Raw genomic sequence first — 21,588 nt, 5'->3', positions numbered from 1 at the left:
ACTACCACACACAAGCAGAAAGGTGAGGCTCAAAGTCAGTACGTGTGAGTTATAAAGGCATCCAGCTCCAGAGCTGAGGGGAATGGCCTGTTGCAGCTTCAGATGGGAAAGTCACTGTGCTCAGGGAGTCCCGCAGTCCTTTCCATACCCCACCCAGACCTGTTACCCAACAGTGTTTTCTAATGCCAGCCCTCTCCTACTCAGGGCCATTCCTTCCACTCCATCTGATGATTAACATCTACCAGCAACTCTTAAGAGTCGATCCCGATTCTCAGGCCACCTTATAAACCAGTTTGGGTTTCAGCCTGGACCTCTTAGCCGTGAACTTTGTTTCCGGGCCCCGCCACCCCAGGTAGCATCTCCACCACGTTTCCTACTGAATACCATACCATCTCCATTACCCATCTGCCCCGCAAAGAAGGCCTTTTAAGGAAACAGCATCCATCGTGGAGGGAGAAAACCAACTCCTGCAAGTTGTCCTCTGACCTCCACATGTGAACTGCAGCTGGTGCATGCCTGCACATACACCATCAGACATACACCATCACACACAATGAAATAAAAACTGTAAAGATAAAATTTCTGGCTAAGTATGTTAGCCCCAGTGATTCCAACACTCAAAAGGCTGAGGCAGACGCTCACGTTTGAGGCCAGCCAGAACTACCTAGTGAGACTCAGACAGAGAGGGGAAGGAGAAAGGGAGACTTCCACACAAAAGGAAGTTGAGCTAAAAGATATTTCTGAGGTTCAATCAACCCAAATTAATAGATAATTAGGAAGAGTCATTAAGAGTTACAGCCCTGCTTCCAAGTTGAGAGGTGCTCATTTGAATGGGAGCCCCTCCAGCCTTCAAGTGTGACCGTGTGATAGCCTTGAGGAGGCCATAAGGAGGCCAGGAGGACTTTATCCTTCAGGATGGGATTAAGACTTTTTTATTATTATTTTTATGTTTTGGTTTATTATGGGTGTTTTGACTGCATGTATGTCTGTATACCACTTGCATGCCTGGTGCCCATGGGGGGCAGAAGAGGGCATCACACTCAATGGAACCATAGTTACAGATGACTGTGAGCCAGCCAATCATGTGGATGCTGGGAATCGAACCCAGTCCTCTAGAGAAGCATTCAGGGTTCTTAACCGCTAAGCTATTGTTCCAGCCGAGGTATCGACACTCCTGATGGAAAGGTCTCATGCAGCCTTCATCCAGCTTCCTCTCTTACCCCTCTGCCTTCTGCCATGTGAGGACACAAGAAAGCCCTCACCAGACAAGAGATGCCAGGTCCTTCATCCCTAGGCTGTCAAGCCTCTAGAACTGTGAGACATGAATGCCCATCCTTCAAAAGTGTCCCGGTCTCCAGTGCTGTTATCACACACACGGAGAGGCGCAAGGTTGTTAGAACCTGAAGAGCACGCAGGAGTCTGTGCAGCATGGATGAGAAGCAGGGGAGGTCAGGATTGCATGTGAACATTCAGGAGCTGTAAGCACTTGTCAACAGCTTGGGCTGTGCTGAGAAGGAAGCCCTGGGTAAGCTTGCGATGCTCAAATAAATGTGCTTTGGAAGCAGGTGTCTGGAGCAGACACGGCAGGTCGGGGTGGGGTTGGTTTCAGGGGAGTGAGAGGAACAAGCTGGATGAGAGCCATGGATGTAACTAGGAGAGTGACACATGGGTAAACAGAAGGGGACAGTGGCAAGGGCAGGCAACTCTCAGAGGACCCGAGGTGAAGACTTCCAATGGGCTCTAGCAATGGAAGAAACTTCAGATTAAATGGGTGCAGGAGCCAAATCACAGTGCACGAAAAAGTGCAGACAGTGGGTGTTTATGAGAGACTGGCAATGGAAACGGAAGAGGCAGGTGGATGTCTGGAAGTAGAGATAGCACCGGAAGAAGGAATCTGGACCAACCAGATAGCTCATCACTTGTTACCAGGCCTAACAACCTGCATTCTTTCTATCCCTAGGACCCACATAGTGGAGGAGAGAATTGACCTGCCAAGTCCTACAATCTCTACATGAATGCTGTGGCAAGCTCCCACATATAGATAAATAGATGGATAAATGGGTACACAGATAGATGATAGATAGATAGATAGATAGATAGATAGATAGATAGATAGATGATAGATAGATGACAGATAAGTCCTCCAATCTCTACATGAATGCTGTGGCATGCTCCCACATATAGATAAATAGATGGATAGACAGATAGATGATAGATACTTAGATAGATGGGCGATAGATAGATGATAGACAAATGATGATGATAGATTTAGATAGACAAATAAATAGATCACAGATACACAGACAGACAGACAGATTGTGGTGGTTTGAAAGAAAATGGCTCCCAAAGGGAGTGGCACTATTAGGAGGTGTGGCCTTGTTGGAGTAGGTGTGGTCTTGTTGGAGGAAGTGTGTCACTGTGGAGGTGGGCTTTGAGGTCTCAGATATGCTCAAGTCATGCCCAGAGAGACAGACCACTTCCTGTTGCCTTTGGATCAAGATGTAAGGACTCTCAGCTCCAGCCCTGTGACTACCTGCATGCTGTCTTGCTTCCCACCATGACAATAATGGACTCAACCTCTGAACTGTAACCCTGCAACAGTCTGAGTGGCACCTAACCCCTTCTGTGTCTGGGCTCTTGAGCACCTGGTGACCAGCTGGGGACTTTCTTGTAAATACGACCATTCACAAATGCACATTTCCACCCCAGCTCACGGAGTCCTTGTAAAAACCAACCATTCACAAATGCACACTTCCACCCAAGCTCATGGGGTTCAACCCTACATGGGACTGTATCCCAGGCTCTGGACTTGGAGCAACTTTTTCTAGGTCAAAGAAATGCAAGTCAATAGGGGACAGCTCGAAGGATGAAGATCAGTGATATCTAGAGCAGTGGTTCTCAACCTTCCTAACCCTGCGACCCTTTAATACAGTTCCTCATGCTGTGCTGACCCCCAACCATAAAATCATTTTCAATGCTACCTCATAACTGTAATTTTGCTACTGTTGTGAATCTTTTTTTTTTCTTCTTGATTTTTCGAGACAGGGTTTCTCTGTGTAGCTTTGCGCCTTTCCTGGAACTCACTTGGTAGCCCAGGCTGGCCTCGAACTCACAGAGATCCGCCTGCCTCTGTCTCCCGAGTGCTGGGATTAAAGGCGTGCGCCACCACCGCCCGGCTACTGTTGTGAATCTTAATGTAAGTATTTTTGGAGATAGAGGGTTGGTAAAGAGGTCGGGACCCACAGGTTGAGAACAACTGATTTAGAGTAAAATAATCCTCCCCAACACCCAAACTTTATAGCAGGTCATCTGATAATACCCACGTGCCAACAATTCTACTAATGGAGATGCATCTAAAGCAAATGACTGAGGATCGAGAGCATTTTCATTTTTATAGAAGGTTAGGACTTAGAACAAGCCTCCACATATAACAAGAAACAGTTGAACTACGGATCATCTCAAACAAAGGTGGTTTTCTCACTCACGTGTGCCTCGGGCCTGCAAGTGAGAAAAGTCATTTCCTTGTTCTTTGTTTCTGTTTCCAGAATTCTCCATCCTTCATGGGTCCAGGTCACATGTCACATGGCACACGACTATCCTACCTCCTGTTAGTGGCATCAGCCGAATTCTGGCTTGTTTTTCCTTTTCTTTGGAGAGTTTCTGCTTTCTCCCTTCCTCTCTCCAGTGCCATAATTGCTGAAGGCTTCAACATCACCCCACAGTGCCCCAACCCTCAGGAGCCTAAAGCAACTCACCCCTAGCTGTTCTCCAACTGTTCTCACCTCCAGATGTTCTCACATCCAGCTGTCCCCACCTCCAGCTGTTCTCACATCCAGCTGTTCTCACCTCCAGCTGTTCTCACCTCCAGCTGTTCCCACCTCTAGCTGTTCTCACCTCCAGCTGTTCTCACCTCCAGCTGTTCTCCAACTGTTCTCACTTCCAGCTGTTCTCACTTCCAGCTGTTCCCACCTCTAGCTGTTCTCACCTCTAGCTGTTCTCACCTCCAGCTGTTCTCACCTCTAGCTGTTCTCACCTCCAGCTGTTCCCACCTCCAGCTGTTCTCCAACTGTTCTCACCTCCAGCTGTTCTCATCTCCAGCTGTTCTTACTCCTAGCTGTTTTCACATCCAGCTGTCCCCACCTCTAGCTGTTCTCACCTCCAGCTGTTCTCACCTCCAGCAGTTCTCACCTCCAGCTGTTCTCACCTCCAGCTGTTCTCACCTCAGTGGAGCTATATCTTCTCATGACCCTGTCAAGATATCAGTATCGCCCCTAGCTGGGGCCTCAGCAGTGATCCTGTGGCCACTTGCTGTCTGGACCACCCTGAAGCAAGATATTTAACGTCAGTCTTAAGTTTCACAGGGGAGAAGAAAAGATGGGCTGGTGCCTCTGTAAGTAGAAAAAATGGATAACTCTAAAAATAAGCATAGCAAAAACCACTGACTTCTCTGCACCAGGCACAATAATGCCGCACAACCACAAATGGAGATAATATGATTACCTCTATTTTACAAGTTGGGAAACACAAGGCCTGAGAGGGTTTACTCATCCCTGGTCCTAGAAATAGCACATTGCAAAACCACGACTCTCAACCAGGATGACTGACTGACTCAAAGTCCAGGGTCTTAATGATCGTCCCGTTCTCAGCACATAAATGCTCAACAAATAACAGCTATTATTACTAATTAGGTTGCAGACTAGGGGTTGGCAAACATTTGCTGTGCAGAGCCAGATGGTAAATATTTTAGGTTTTACAGCCCATATGGTCTCTGTTGAAAGCACTCTGTTCCGCCGTCAGAGCATCAAAACAGCTGTAGGCAGCCCGGCCGTGATTAGGTGTGTTCTGCTAAACTTTATTGGCATTCCCCGGCTTCCAGTTGGATGTGGACTCTAGGTCATAGCTTGCTGACCTCTGCTGCAGGTCAGCAAGAATAACTGAGGCTAAGCACAGCACACTCTGTATTCCATACGAGAGAGTTAAAGAGCAAAGTAATATAACTCTCTGCTGTTTGTTTAAAATATACAAGAGGCTGAAATCCCACTTGGAGGCCTGAAGAGGGAGGATTTTTAGTTGGATGGGCTACATAACAAAGTGTTATTTCACAAAACCAAAACCCAAGCCAAAACAAAAACACACAGGAGCAACAGAAAGCCTGACAGAGGTAAGCACTGAGTGGCGAGATCATGGAAACAACTGCCTATTTTCTTAGGTTATCTCTATGTTAGTGCCTGGGTGCTGAACAATCCAAGACACAGGGGAGTCTGCCAGACACCCAGGCTTAACTCAGTTGGAAAGAAGACACTAATAACACCAAAGCAGATGATCAAAATCTTCTCTTGGGGTGGGGGGTGTTATCTGGGGGGAGATATTGACAAGCCTAATAGGTTTCAAATGTGTGCAGGTGGCCGAGGTCAGCACTGATCCCCTTGTGTTATATTTTAAGCTCAAAATTGCCTTCACTGGGAGGTCTGTCCTGCATGGCTCATGCCGTCTACATGGTTTCTAACCAACCGCCCACATCAGATAGAAACTTGAGGAGAACTCTTAAATGACTTCCATGATCTGGCTGGTTCTTTCTGTCCTTGACTTGTTCTTGTTCCGTCTCCTGGAAGGTCCATGCTGTCTCCACACAGAAATAAAAGTTGTGTTGCAGATAAACAAGCTCTGCCTCCTTAGAGTCACTTCAGATTGGAGGCAGGACCATGTCTGAAATTCTAGCTTCGGAGATTAAGCGAGTCTCCCCTTAACGAAGGTAACCTTTAAGACCCACGGGGTCAAAACAGTCTCACTGTTCCATGAAAGTACTTGGAGCTCATGACCTTACAGAGGTGGGTGATGGTCTTAGGCCATTTGCCATTTGCTCCTTTTGTACAAGCCTAGATTCTGCTGGGACAGAAGGAAGCAAGCAGAAGGGCACTGTTTGCTTGAGACAGGGACAAAGTGGGGATCTCAGTGTGAGAGAAGGAAAATCAAGAAGCTAGCTGATGGTGGAGGTATTCTTTGTCCACGGGAAAGTCTTGCCCAGGGCCAGCTCCAGCACTGGGCAGAGTCTGCCCCGTACACTGCACTCAGCTCTTCCGGGCTTCCGATCCTTCTCTTGAAAAGCCAGAAACATCAGCCAATCAGAGTTGGTTTCTACGGAGAGCTAATACTCAAGGACCACTTAAGACAACTATCGCTGTACCTCTGATAATAATGGAATCGAAGTCTTTCCACCAAATGGTGATTTTTTTTTTCCTCTCTTTATTCTATTCGCCAGACCATTTTTTTCTGCTACTGGGCAGTTTCCCCTTCTGTCCCTGTATTTGAACCTGCTGATTGCCTCACACAGAGTTGGAATCCCACAACTGTTGGCCGACAGGGACAGGGGGAGGCTTGCACTGTCCTTTCATTCATTTGTTGCAGAAATATCCCGACATGACCGCTGTGTGCTGTCCAGCGCAAGCATGGTTTAAGCCTTCTCTCTCCTCTACTCACCAGATCTACCTCACCTCCCTTGCAGCCTTCCTAGATTAGTGTAGATAATGTAGTCATTGTTCTTCTGCTCCAGAGCTGTCTGCATTTTTTCTGAAGCATGCATTGCCATGGCGTTCTCAAACAATTTGCGCCTAGCACAGTGGTTCTCAATCTTCCTAATGCTGTGACCCTTATACGGTTCATGTTGTGGTGACCCCCCCACACACCATAAAATTATTTTCCTTGCTACTTCATAACTGTAATTTTGCTAGTGTTGTGGACTGTGACGTAAATATCTGTGTTTTCCGAGGGTCGTAGGCAGGGGCCATGACCCACAGTTTGAGACCCGCTGGTATAGCAGTTATTTCTCTCTTGCCCGCGTCTCCGCTGCCCTCTTGTGATAATGGCTGCCGGGGGAACTTCAGGAACAGAAAATGGTCAAAGCTTTGTTAATAGCAGCTTTCTAGACAAGCTGTTCCTGATAGTCCCTGCCTGTGCACAGCTCGGGGTTCTGAAAGCCACCCCCACAGATGTCCACAGGGGAGCTGGAGTTTCGGCAAGCCAGTTTAAAACAAATACCAGCATCAGTATAAACTGTGATTGGCAAAGCCATTTAATTCAAGATTGTATTGTCAACTTAAAGTCTTTAATGCCAGAATCCTTAAAAGGAAAAATGCCTTATTTAGGATAAAAACTCCAGGGTAGAGAGAAAGGTTGCTTTCAAATGTATGACAGAGTGCCAAAAGTTTTATTGGTTTTTCAGACCTTGGGTAGATAAAAAACAAAACAAAACATGCATGCTCTTGCGCACACACACACACACACAAACACACACACACACACACACACACATTTGGTGGTTAAGGGCACTTGCTGGTCTTGCAGAGGACCTAGGTTCAGTTCTGAGCACCCACGTCGAGTGGGTCACAACCACCTGTAAATCCAGCTCTAGGAAATTCAATGTCCTCTTCTGACATCTACAATCACAGGCTCGGATGTGGTGCATATACATACATACATACATACATGCAAGCAAGCAGGCTCACACACACATATAAACTAAAAATAAGCACATCTTTAAAAATTACAATTTACATATTAACTAGTATGACAATAGAATGATTTGATATCATTTAAACAGAAAGGGGGAGGAATTTTTCAGGTTACAAAATCCCTCCCCCCCCAAAAAAAAAATTTTTAATCACTTTTTAAAAGTGGGTATGACAAATGTATTCAGTGACTAATTGTGTCTACGTCCTGTTTCACTAATAACCAATGACATGAAATGTAACTGAATACAAATCCAATTTGCATTTGATTCAAAACAGTGAGCTATCCACAGTTATATGGCGGCCACAGCAGGCCTCCTCATTACAACGCCCTATCTAGTCTTGCTCTTCTAAAGAAGATTTTATTCTTTAAGGTTTAAGGACAGAAAATCACTAAAATCTGAGGGCAGAGAAGGGGTTCCACACCCTGCTAGCTACCATTAAAGGACCTGGGAGAGATGCGGCATAAAGAGGTGTCTGTTAAATAGTGGGAGGAATTTTAAAAAGTGGCAGCTAGCTGTGATTTCCAGGACTCGCGCCTCTATATTTCCCCAAAGTTTGCCGCCTTTCCTGCTACACACTCAGAGGAGGAACGCTGGCCATCTGCTCTCTGTGCATGAGGAACGGACTCCTTCCCCCTCAGAGAGGTTATACAGGTTAGTTTGAGGCCTAAATAGAAACTGCATTAATGATAGTGAGGATGATGATGATGGTGGTGGTGGTGGTAGTGGTGGTGGTGGTGATGATGATGATGATATACTATGTAGAATAGGTATTCCAATAACTACAGAAAGGACGTATGGAAACAGAATCACAGAGATTACTATGACAAACAGGAACACCAGGCGGATCATGTGAGTCTAAAAGCTCTCCCAGGAAAAGCAGAGACAGGAGACCAGGTTCCCTCGGTTGTAGGAGACAAAGTCTACCTTTCGCGTTTATGGAATGAATCGGTGGTTTCTCTTTTAAAAGTACAGCGGCAGCTGCGCCTTGAAGTGTGTTGTCTACCGCTCAAATGGCAGTTCCGTAGTTCATATAACCTCAGAAAACCACAGCAAAACGACATTAGTGTATCGAGCGCGTGACAAACAGGGCCCAGGTGCATGGTGTTCAAACCTGTCACTGTGGCAGGCAGGATTCCAGGGGACCGAATGCAAGACCAAAGGAACACAGGAACTCACAGCTTAACTTGACTTTCTTGCCATTTCTGGCAAACTCCAAACCATAGAAGCTTCCTCATTGGTGCGGATTCCTCTCGGCTGTGACCTAGAGTCTTTCCACGCCTTCAACACGACCTGTCACTCAAGTGACATTTGTCAGGCTTTAATACTTATCAACCTTTAAATATCTCTTATTTGTCACACCTTTCACTAAACTAAAAGAAAAATGCCAATATCACTTCTTTGAGTGTGCTGCTGCCTGCCTTGAGTGAGTTCAACCTGGACCCCCTCAGTGCACCGTCTGTGAAACACCCTGGAACGCATCAGAACTCAGCCACATTTCCTTCCTGAGGAAGTCTGAGCCACACTAATGTTGATCTCCCAACCATGCATCATAAAGGGGCAACAGAGGGCAAGGTCTTCCTAACATATTCAAAAGACCCACTGTTATTAGAATATCCTCCCAATGAAATATGGACAAGCGCACCGCCATCTTGGGTTTTGAGAAGAGAGAAAGCCTGCGTGACCGTGCTGGTGTCGGTCAATCCCACCAGGGAGAAGAGAAAGTCAACCGCAAAACCAAATGATCATCCAGCTACATGCTTTTAAAGTGTGAATAAGCAGAAAGAGGGGAGCAGGAAGTAGCTGTTCTTTGCTGTTTTAGGTTGATTTGAAATTAATTATACTAAATTATACATCTTAATTAAAATCTTACTTTTTTATTACACGATAGAGTCATTTTAGAAAGAGGACCAATCTGGCGCTTTTAAAACATAAAGGATTAGAAGGAATGAGCCCTCATTCAAGACACAGACAGGTGATAATGCAAGTGCTCTCTTGACTCATTAATAACCAAGCTATGGAAGATGGAATCCTGTATTTAAAAAGCCATTACCCACATCACTGACTTTTGCTATCAATGAAGCGAATAAAGCCTGTACTTCCAACTCGGGTTATCTGATAGCATTCTTCCAACGGCAAAGCCTAAGTGAACGCTGCGAGCCAGAGAGAGAGTGAAAGTGAGCAGACATTGCTCAGAAGTAGAAAGCATGGCGGCCACCGAACTCTTACCTTCAAAGAACTGCTGTAGGGCTTCGTTTTCATCTAGCACATCCATGCTGCTGTTTCCTCTTCAACCAAGGGCTGGCAGACCTCTGGAAGGAAGTGTTGTCCTCGGGGACTCAAAGCCTATGAATACACTCCTCAGATAGCTCCATATTCTTTTCATGGACATGAAGCATTTCTTCAGCCATCAACTCAATGAGCCTGTAAAGATGGCTAAGTTCTCAAATGTGATTGTAAGACAAAAGGGCGTGCGACCACACAGGGGAAAAAAAAAATCACGAAGAGGGAAGTAGAGACAAATCCATCCCTCTTAGTCCAGGAACTGTTTCTACTTTGCCTCTGGTCTTTGTTTGAAGGACCTTTGTCCTTAGTGGCATATGTAATTACATAAATGGGCAATAAATGCCCAACCTTATCTCCTATGTGTCCCGTACACACTGTTTCCATCTTCACCTTCATCAAGCAGATCCATTGGGCCACCAAGAAAAGATACAGTCATTTTCCTTAACCTCAGAAGGGGCACACATCAATATAATCATTTTCATAGGTGGCCAAAAAAGACTGGGTTATTTCAAAGGCTTGGTGAGAACAAAAAGAAATCGTTCAATATTTTCAAATGTAGGGTGGAAAATTACATTCCTCAGAACACACTTAGTCTACGTCTTCAAAAATCTATATATTTTTAAAGGTATAGACCAAGTATGAAAGTCCCTCTATATTACACACACGGAGCATTATTTACTTGTCTCTTGATTTCCTGTAGCAAGCTCAGCTTCACCCAGGTCAACCGAAAGAAAATATGGAAAATCAGTGCAATCGTCCTGCTCGGTCATTCAAGGTTTTGTGACTGAATGCACGCACACATGACTGGGCTAGTCATAGGCTTTGTCTCCTTGCATGGCACCCATAGTCCACGGGAGCTTCTCTTTGTTCCTCCCTTCACGCATGTTTTAAAGACCACTGCGCACCTATCAACCTGCTGCCCGAGGCAGAAGCTAAAACACGTGTGCAGATATCTGTTAATCCCCCAGCGCTCCCACACCCACAGCTGACCTCTCTCCTGCACCATATTACTTCTTTGTGGTTTAAAATTTTTAGTTATGGGGCTGGGGAGATGGCTCAGTGGTTAAGAGCACTGATTGCTCTTCAAGAGGTCCTGAGCTCAATTCCCAGCAACCACATGGTGGCTCACAACCATCTAGAATGAGATCTGGCACCCTCTTCTGGCGTGTAGGCATACATGCAGACAGAACACTGTATACATAATAAATAAATCTTTAAAAAAAAAAATTAGTTACACAGACCCCTATACTGCCAACCTTTATGAGAAAAGGAGTATGCTATATGTAGTTTTTTGACTGTCACTTTTTCATTCTATCTATGCTATTAAGTTACTACATTGCAAGGAGCCAGTACTTATACAGTTTGGTACCATGCAACAGTCCATTATGTGAACATATATCCCCCCATAGATTAAGCTTTGTTTTTTTTCTAGAACATGCTTATGTATATATTCTGGGATATGTTGTGTAAGTGTTTCTCTTAAGCACGCACCTAAAAGTGGAACAGCTGCTAGCCATAGTTGCCCACACTTATAATCTAAGGGCTTGAGAGGCAGAGGCAGGAGGATTGCCATGAGTTCCAATCAGCCTGGGCTATACAGTAAGTCAGTTCCAGGCTAGCCTGGGCTATATAGTGAGATACTGTCTCAAAGAATGAAAGTGGGATTACTTGTTCACAGATACACAAATGCTTAACGGTTTCCATTTTCTTACCTTCAAATTTATTGTCATGAATTAATTATAAAAAATGGGTTTCATGATGACATTTCTGTGCATGTGTTTTATGTGCCCACTCTCTTCACAGGAGCCCCCCCCCTCCACTAGTCCCAAATAGACCTTTTCTTCCTTTTTAAATCTCAATTCCATGGGGGAGAGAGGCAACATTTCTCTAAAATGACCTATTTTGTTTCAAATATTTAACTTTCAAATGAATGGCTTTTCACAATGGACATTGTAGCAGGAATCTTAGAGAGTCTTATTAATAAAATCAAACCTAAGGCCAGTTATTGGGGTGAACACTGGAAGATCAGAGAGACAGAACAAGCCACAGCTAACCTCACCTGGCCAACTTCTCAGCTGTTCTTGTTTCCTCAGACTGGAAGCTTCTGTGTCCTCATCCCAATGGCTCTCAGCTGAACTGCTGCTCGAAAGCCTGAAGCTTAACCAGCTAAAAGCTTAACCAGCCAAATGCTTCTAGTTTCTGGTTCTCATGCCTTATATACCTTTCTGCTTTCTACCATCACTCCCTGGGATTAAAGTCTCGCTTTCTGGGATTAAAGGCGTGATGAGTCACCATGCTTGGCTGTATCCTTGAACAGATGGATTTCTGCCTCTGGAATGCTAGGATTAAAGGCGTGTGCTACCACTGCCTAACCTTTATGTTTAATATTGTGGCTGTTCTGTCTCTGACCCCAGATAAGTTTATTAGGGTGCACAATATTTTGGGGAACACAGTACCACCACAGGACATCTATCATCTGACACATTGGCAATACATGACTGATCGTATTGGTTGAAATCTTCAAAACTGCATTAGGCTTCTTCATTTTTTGCCAGTTAAATCTATGTAAATATGTCACTGTGGTCTTGTTTCTCTGGTTGAGAATAAAAGCTTTTTAAATATTCATTGTCATTTATGTACTTCTAACTTCAGGGGAGAAAAATAATCCTTCATCTTTCGCCCACTTTTCTGTTAGGTTGTCTGTCCTGCTGCTGTAGAACCCAGGGCCCTGTACATGCTCGGCACGCACCCCGTCACTCAGCTATATCCCTGTGTTAGTTACTATAAACCACCATTACCAAAGGCGGTGTAAAGAGTCTATTTGGGCTTACGGTTGCAGAGGGGTAAGAGTCCATCCTGGTGGGAGGAGCAGGAAGCTGAGAGCTCACATCCTCTAACTATAAACACAGAGCAGAGAACAAACTTGGAATTTGAGGGAGGGGTGATATCTCTCAAAGCCCCCCTAGTGATATACGTCCCTCCAGCAAAACCACACTTTCTAAACCTCCCTCAAACTTAAAATCCTCCTGTCTCAGCCTCCCGTGTAATTATAGGCATGAACCACCAATCTGAACTCTCTACACATTCATGAGGCTGACAAATGTCTTCCCATAGTCGGCAGCTGGGCTTTAATCTTTTTGGGGGAGCAAAGTTCTAAAGTAAGAATTTAAAACACAGCCGATTTTATTTTATACTTACCTTTTATGATTTCTCTCTGCCTCAAATTTAAATTCTTAAAGAAGAGATTCACATGTATTTTAAAATATATTTTGCCTATATTTTGTACATCAGAAGCCCTAAAGTTCAAGATACTTAAGTTGTATGTGTTGAGGAAGATTTGATTTCTTACTCCCCTCTCCCCCCCCCCCATTTTTTTGGGTTGGTCTCATTTCATGGACACTTCTATTCATCTATAGCATGGGTTCTCAACCTTCCGATTGTGACCATTTTGGAATCACCTATCAGATCTCCTGCATATCAGACATTTACATTACAATTCATAACAGTAGCAAAATTATAGTTATGAAGTAACTAGGAAAATAATTCTATGGCCAGGGGGTTACCACAACATGAGGAACTGTATTAAAGGGTTGCAGCATTAGGATGGTTGAGAACCAGGCTGGAGAAATGGCTCAGAGGTTAAGAACATTGACTGCTTTTCCAGAGGTCCTGAGTTCAAGTCCCAGCAACCACATGGTGGCTCACAACCATCTGTAATGAGATCTGGCGCCCTCTTCTGCATACATAAGAAATAGATAAATAAATACATTTCTTAAAAAACAAAAAAGGATGGTTGAGAACCATTGATCTACAGCATGCCTGCTGTGTCCATATCAAGTTTGCGTACATAAATCTGCTATAGAGCTACGGCCTGGCTGATCTGTTCATTTCTGCACATGCTAACACATTAATATCAGCCTCATAAGTAGGGTTCAAAGACCTTCTTTCTTTTTTTTCCATTGTTGCCTTGACTTTTTATTATCTTTTAGTCAGTCACATATATTCATAACCAATGAAGTCAAGCCCAGGAGGAATGCTACCTACCTATCACTTAGTAAGAACTGATAGGTTTTTATTTTCCTAGTCGTGAGCACTTCATCTATCTTTAAGTTTTATCACCTTCTCTATACAAAACTAGCAAACACTTGAATTCTCAATTATATATTGATTCTTAATTTTAGTAAACTGCCCAATTAAGGTCTAATAAGGTGATGGTGGGCTTTTAAATTGGGTTTTCTGTGAGTACAACCACATAAACTGCAAAACTTTTTTTAGTCTATCTCCTTTCTAATAATTAGACTGTTTTTTTCCTTATCTTTCTGTGTGGTGGTAATATTTCTATTACTTTGTCAGATTTTTAAAATGAGGAAAATTATTATCCTTGTTTTGATTTTGAATAATTTATTTAATTTTTACTTATGCTATGTGTGTGACTGTGTGTGAGTAAGCACACATGAATGCAGGTGCCCACAGAGGCCAGAAGAGGGTTTGAAATTCCCTAAAGCTAGAATTATAGGCAAGGGTGAGGTGTGCGGTGATATATTGTGTACCCTAACAAAATTTGCCTGAAGATCAGAGGACAGAACAAGCCACTAGATTAAACACAGAGGCCAGGCAGTGGTGGTGCACACCTTTAATACTAGCACTTGGGAGGCAGGGATTTGTTTGGATCTCTGTGAGTTCAAAGCCACCCTGGACTACATGAGATTGACTCAGTCTAGGAGAGAAAACAGCTAAACAGTGGTGGCACACGCCTTTAATCCCAGCATGAGGTAGGCTGGGCGGAGAAAGGTATAAAAGGCGTGAGGAGACAGGGACTAAAGCCTTTTCCGGCTGAGGAGTCCTGGAGGTAAGAGGTGGCTGTGGCTTGTTCCTTTGTCTCTCTGATCTTTCAGCATTTGTCTCAATATCTGGTCCAGGGGTTTTTATTATAAGACCATTTTAGCAATTTGTGCAGGCGCTCATGTTTTTGGAGAATGTTATATATTAGTACTGTAGTTACAACTATTTCCACCTCCATCTCTCCTCCCTCCAACTCTCCCACGTCCCCATGTCCCCTCTCAAATTCATGGACTCTTTTTTTTTTTTTTTTTCTTTTCGAAACAGGGTTTCTCTGTGTAGCTTTGCGCCTTTCCTGGAACTCACTTTGGAGACCAGGTTGGCCTCGAACTAAGACCCGCCTGCCTCTGCCTCCCTAGTGCTGGGATTAAAGGCGTGCGCCACCACTGCCCGGCATCATGGACTCTTTTTATTGTTAAACACACACACATATAGATATATAAATACAACCTGCTGGGTCCGTTTAACGGCGCTCTTAGGTTTGAGGGCTGACTACTTCATACTGGATAACCAGTTAGGGGGCTCATTCCTAGGGAAGATCGACTCTCCCACTCCCAGAAGTCATTGTCCGTAGTTCGTCGAGGGGCGGGGCCTTGTGAGATTTCCTCCATTTTGTGGGTCTTTTTCTCTCCAGGCCTTTGTCTTGTTGATTATTTTAAAGCTATTTCTCGTGTTCTTCTCCCAAGAATAGTGATTACAGCATTTTCAGGCATCCTTATCATATTGAAATTACTCTCCCACTTGAATATGACTGTTATATTTAGCAGGTTATCGATTTTATCAGGGTTTTTTTTTTTGCATCTATTGATCAATTGGCTTTTTACTTTCATTCTACAGCATAGGAGGTCAATTTTCTAATATGCTACTTAGCTGCATTCTTGAGGTAATATTTCATCTGGTCAGTGTGTTAGGTTCGTGACTATATAAACCTATACCTTTCATTCCTCACATTGATTCTATGTGGTACTAGTATCAATGTGATATTAGTTTGGCTGTGGCTGGCATCTTACTATCTGGGTAAATTTGCATATCAGAATAACCCATTGGTCTTGGTAAAATTATTTGTGCCTAAATCTTTGTGAGGAAAATCTTAACTATCGCCTTAATAAGAATAGTAAAGTTATTTCTTGTCAACTTTTTCCTGGACCTTTTCCACCTTGCTTGAATTTCCATGGTAACTGGCATGTCTGATGATGCCCACTGCATCTGGCGTCTTCAGAATCTATAATGGCAACTGTTTCCATTCCCAAAATTGGTTATCTGTGTGGTTTTCTCCATGATAACTTGCCTAAAATTTTCCTCAATTTTTTTCAGTCAACTTTTGCTTTGTTGTCCATGCGTTCTTGCTTGGGTGTTAAAGATTCCCTTCTTTACTCCACTGGTCTTATTTTCTATAATTTTATTCCGTCACTTTGCTCGTTCTCCATCAGTGGGCCTCACCCTTCCTCACTCTGTGACCCTGTAATACAGCTCATGTTGTGGTGATACCACACCCCCAAGCATAAAATTATTTTCATTGCTACTTTCTGTAATTTTGCTACTGTTATGAATAATGTAAACATCTGTGCTTTCCAATGGTCTTGGGCAACCCCCGTGAAAGGGTCATTCCACCCACTATGGGGGTCACGACCCACAGGCAGAGAACCACTGCTCTAAAAGGATTGGTATATGATTTCTTCTCAAGCCTAACTCTTTGTATCTTATGCTATTATTCAAGACTTAGAAATTAAACATTTTCTAACATTTCCATTAAAAAAAAAGAATAGGGTCTCAATAAGTCCATGCTGGCTTTGAACTTGGTGTGTAGCTAAGGATGACTTTGAACTCTTTATCCTCCTGCCTCCTAACGGGGGAGGAGGGAGGATTCTAGGCACGGTCATGACATCCGGATGTCCTTCATCCTCTCTCCCCCTTTTGTCTTCACAGTATCATGTAGTGGTCACTTCTATCTCCAATGCTCGCTTTTTTTTTTTTTTTTTTTTTTGGTTTTTTCGAGACAGGGTTTCTCTGTGTAGCTTTGCGCCTTTCCTGGAACTCACTTGGTAGCCCAGGCTGGCCTCGAACTCACAGAGATCCGCCTGCCTCTGCCTCCCAAGTGCTGGGATTAAAGGCGTGCGCTACCACCGCCCGGCCAATGCTCACTTTTAACTTAAAGGTGAGATTAAATTCAATGATGAATGTGATCAGAATCTTCTCCTAAGTATTTCTCCTGAAGTGTTAAATCAAACCCTCTCGGGACAGCCACGGTGGCCACAAGGCCACGCCTCTCTGGAGATGGGGATAGTTGGTTTGTCTGCAGGTCACTCCCCGGGTCAACAGAATTGTAACCCGTATGGTCCTCACCCTCCTCCAGTGCCCGTTCACCGTCCTCCACATCATGTTCGGCCTCCCCCAAGAACTGGATACTGGCTGCATCAGGATTGTTTCACACAGCTGTTTCCCACGTGCTTTTCCTCCGTGGTTCTCCTCTTTCACCCATTTCTTTTCCAGTTTCTCAGAGTTCTGTGCCAAAGCTGACCTTCCAATCTTAGAGAGCCTCAACTGTACCAGCTTTCACTTACTTGGTCGTTTTCACTTTCCTTACCCAGCTGCTACCAAAGACCACCATCCCATCAAGACTGTCCTCCAAGATAAGCAAGTTTTACGTGTCTACGATGTCGGCATCTTCTAGGTTTCCTGGAGAACATTCCACAAGGAGGAGCTTCCTCCTGGGCATTTCACTGTATGTGAACAGTTTGCTCATCCCCGAGATGGCAGTTCTGGTGAAGCAGGGTGTGGCTTTCCTGCTAATACATATGAAGAGTGAACAAAGCTGCCGCTTCCAGCTGCAGGGATGCCTCCCAGGCTGGTGAACAAAGCCTATGCATCCCTCCTTGTCTGGGAAGTACAGGTGCCTGTCAAGGTTAGAAGCAGCTCTCCAGCGTCTTAGGACCTTGTCCAGTGAAGTACTGGAGAATGCTGTAGGAGCAAAGTCCGGTTATAGTTTGGAAGACTAGCTGTCTGGAAGGTCGGATCGCTGTACATTCAGTATCAGGTAGTGAGACACAGTCCTCTCGGTGCATCCCTTAAGAGCCTCCCTCACAGCGCAGCCGTCTGGCCAGCGAGAGGACCAGAGCTGTACAAGGTAAGCATCTGCCTGGGCAGGAGTCGGGAAAGATGATGCCAGAGCCTTGTTGAGCTGTTCATCACTGTCATCCGTCACCATGGCCCTGCCTGCCACCCGTGGGTCATCCCCACACCCAGGGATGCTGGAGTGGAGACGGTACAGGAGCAGAGTTACAAGGAGTCAGTACTTTTTATCTTAGTATCTATTTGGGCTACTAATCGTATACACACATGTAATTTCATATAAATGCATTTGGTATAAACGCTTATACTTCATATAAACACTACCATTTTCTTCATTTCCCCCATCCTTCTACTTCAGCCTCTGCCTATGCTTTTTGAATATGTATCATATATTTGAATCCAATTGGACTCTTTTCACAGAATAAACTACTGAGTTTATCGTCTTCTAGCGTCTTATTTTTATTTCCGTGTCATGTGCTTCTCTACTTGGTCATTTTTATTCCTGTTGCCCTGTTAACACTGCCACCTCTAGCAGGTAAGAAATCTAATGAAACTTCTATTCCTGGTCTGTGCACACTGCCATTGCCAATGCTGGAAAGTGTTTGTTCGGGATAGTCAGAGACCTGCTGTTCCCTGTCTTCCTGTAGTTTTCTCATTTACACTATCAACGAGCTTTGCCCAAATATCTGGTTCATTGGGATTTGGTTTGTGGTGCTAGAGATGGAAACCAGGACTCTGTGCATGGTAGGCAGGTACTCTACCAGTGAGCTACACATGAAGCCCCGCTTTTTTGTCTTTCAATTTCAGCATCTCCTGAACTTGTTTTTCTTATTTATATACTGTCTCCAAAACTAATTTTGTGGAAAAGCTTCTGAAGCCTTGAATGAGCACATTCAATTTGATTCTGTGGGTGATCAGATTTCTAGTGGGCAATCCGGGCATGGCCGCGGCCATCCTTAAACACTAGGCATGAACACGCAGGAAGACCCACAATGTTCACAGAAGTATGCATGCATAAGGTGCCTCACCACAACGTCATGATATGTAAAGAATTGAAAACAACCCAATCTCTAGAAACAATTAAATTGTTTAATTACAATCAACATACAGTGATCAGGGTGTGGAGATCTGCACCAGAGAAAAGGCCTGCCAGGTACAGGGGCTGTCACCAAGCTTGAGGTCCTGAGTTTGTTGATCACTGGAAACCACACAGGGGGAGGAGAGAACAGATTCCCAAAAGCTGTCAGGTACCTCCAATGCACAGGCACGCCCCCCGACAATACAGAAACCGTAAAAACCTTCTTTTTAGGGTGTGGAGGTTTAATCACAGGGCAATCTTATTTACTTATAAAGCAAGAAGGAAGGGCTGGAGAGATGATTCGAGGCTCTTGCAGAGAACCTAAGTTCAGTTCCCAGTGCCCACCTGGCAGCTCACGACTGTCGGCAACTCCAGTTCCAGGCCTGACTCCCTCTTCTGGCCTCTGTGTGCACCAGGCACGAGTGTGATGCACATACACACATGTAAACATTCACACACACACACACACACACACACACACACACACACACACACACACACAATCCATAAAGCAAGTCTTTTTGTTTCAGAGCTGAGTGTAGGAGTAGGAAATATCTCGGAGTCCAAGGCTTTTCTCCAAAGCTGTGAGCAGTAGTGTTCTCACTGGAGACAATGAAGAGGGGGTCTCCTTTCCTACACTGTCTCCATCATGAACCTTTTACTGGCAGAAATTATGTTAGTAGTTTCTTCCTGTCGGCTTTAGTTAAAACTTAGAGATCAAGTGGTTGCCCGATACCTCAGAACTGGCAGATACCATTCTTTTAGACCATGACACTGTTTATTTAATATCCTTTGATTCCATGATAGTGCTCAATGTGTAACGTGAGCCCTTATATCAGGTTGCTCGAGAATGCTCCTCTAGAGCTCTCTTGGCTCTTCATTTTCTACTTGACAAATCACTACAGTAAAGGAATTCACTGGGTTACGGCAAGCAGAATAACAGTAGCTTCCAAACCTCAGTAAAAACCTTTCTGCAAAGGAGGGGTGGAGAGGGGGGCGTGGTGGGGGAGGGACTGGGAGGAGAGGAGGGAGGGTGGGGAAAATATAATCGGGCCAGAAAACAAATTTAATTAATAAAAGAAAAACCTCACGGTGGAAAACAAAACAAATGAAAACCTGTGTTTCAACGTCAACATACACACAGACACACCCGGAGTCCTGTTCACACAGCGCCTTCCTTGCTTCCCACGGGGTACAATGTGGAAACTCCTACTGCCATCTGCAACTCTCTCGTCAAGTCAGAGCTAAGGAAGAGACACACACTCAGTCTGATATTTATTTGGTGCTTTTGATCTGCAGTGCTGAGTTACCATCACTAGCACACCTGCAACTCTTCATAGTGTGTTCCATTAAGGGATAAGGAAGTACAGCTCAGTCGCTCTCAAAGAAATCACAGCGCTTCTTAGTGTGATGTGCAAGAGGACGTCAGTCTCGGGTCCTCTCCTCGGAAATAAATATTAACCACAACAATGTCCCGCCATTCTTCAGTTGTCCAGGGAGGAGCACACATGGCCCCATGCAGGGCGTCAGAGTTCCTCTTTGAAATATCCCAGCTTTGCCAACGACATCTCCTTCCTCAACTGCATAACTTCCCAAAACATCTGGTCAACTGCAGACAGAGAAGAGACATGTAAATCATAACGTGTAATTACTACTCAAGCGTCAAGGAAAATGTGAGCGTTGCTCACACTGCGCACGTCTCACGGACTTCTCCGTGTTCTTGTGGGCACCCCAGCCGTGCCAGCCATTAAGCAATACTCAATAGCTTTGTCATGATAAACACAGGTAAAAGCAGGCATCTCAGTGTCTAGAGTAAACGCTAACTCTGTTCCCTCCTTAAGGACATTAATGCTCAATTATTCAAAGGTTGTTATTCAGCTGGTGAGTCTTCTGCACTGGGGCGTTTTTCCTTGGATGTTTCATCCTCCCAGGACACAGAAGAGTCAGTAATGTTCCTCAAAGTGACAAAGGGAAGTTGTTTTGTATGGCTCAAGTCAGAAATAAAAAAGAAAGCTGAGGTTCAACTGTACATTCCCATCGTCCACACTTCTTTTTTAAATTCCCAGTCCAAGTGGGAGAGGAGGGCTCTGTGCTTCAAGCAATACAAGGTCTGACTCGTCGGTGGTCTCATCAGGGGATGTCTGTCCCTAAAGCACATCTGGCAATGTCTGAAAACAGTGAAAATCCTTTTCACTGTTGTGTCTTGAGGTTCTACTGGTATCTAATGAGTACAGGCCAGAGATGCTATAAAATATGCTGTAATACACCCAACACACACACACACACACACACACACACACACACACACACACTCACACACTCACACACACACTCACACACTCACACACTCACATAATTATTCAAGCTCAAAATATCAATACAAGAAAGTATTCATTATTTGAAATGCTTGTGAGAAGAAAGGGACAAGATTTTAATTTAAAACAAAACAAAACAAGACACAATGAGATAACCTTGGGAAAAGGGCCCAACTTCCAACCCAAAATTAAAAGGCTTCAATGTGGAGCCTGTGTGGTGGCTCCAGAGGTAGAGACAGGAGGCTCTCTGTGAGTTTGAGGCCAGTCTGTTGTACAGAACAAGTTCCAGAACACACAGAGCTACAGAGTGAGACCCTGTCTCAAAAAAAAGACAGTTTCCTGTGGCTCTTCTATACAAAGTCTAAAAGTGAGATTTTTTATTGCACACGCATTCTGACTATAAGGTCAGGCATGGATGGTCTGCCTGCTTGTGGTATTACGTCCATGCTCGATGTTTTGTATCTCGAAGCATTTGTGTTTGGGGGGTTAAGTTG

The 21,588-nt window shown here is 44.4% G+C and overlaps 2 protein-coding genes across 3 annotated transcripts in view; both read right to left on the bottom strand.

Moving 5' to 3' along the window:
* Window positions 1–9,782, bottom strand: part of Myrfl (myelin regulatory factor like) — a 110,874-nt gene extending 101,092 nt beyond the window's left edge. The window contains exon 1 of the mRNA XM_028877981.1: window positions 9,737–9,782. Coding sequence (XP_028733814.1) covers window positions 9,737–9,782 — 46 coding nt within the window. The remainder of the gene's footprint in view (window positions 1–9,736) is intronic.
* A 10,259-nt stretch (window positions 9,783–20,041) lies between these two features.
* LOC114699030 (RAB3A interacting protein) overlaps window positions 20,042–21,588 on the bottom strand; it is a 46,484-nt gene continuing 44,937 nt past the window's right edge. For both annotated transcript variants that reach the window (XM_028877939.2, XM_028877940.2), the window contains exon 12: window positions 20,042–20,388. In XM_028877939.2, coding sequence (XP_028733772.1) covers window positions 20,306–20,388 — 83 coding nt within the window. In that variant the 3' untranslated portion in view covers window positions 20,042–20,305. The remainder of the gene's footprint in view (window positions 20,389–21,588) is intronic.

This window comes from Peromyscus leucopus, chromosome 18, assembly GCF_004664715.2.
Source record: "Peromyscus leucopus breed LL Stock chromosome 18, UCI_PerLeu_2.1, whole genome shotgun sequence".
Classification (NCBI taxonomy): domain Eukaryota; kingdom Metazoa; phylum Chordata; class Mammalia; order Rodentia; family Cricetidae; genus Peromyscus; species Peromyscus leucopus.
The sequence above is the reverse complement of the archived record's forward strand: the minus strand, read 5'-3'. Positions and strand labels throughout refer to the sequence as shown.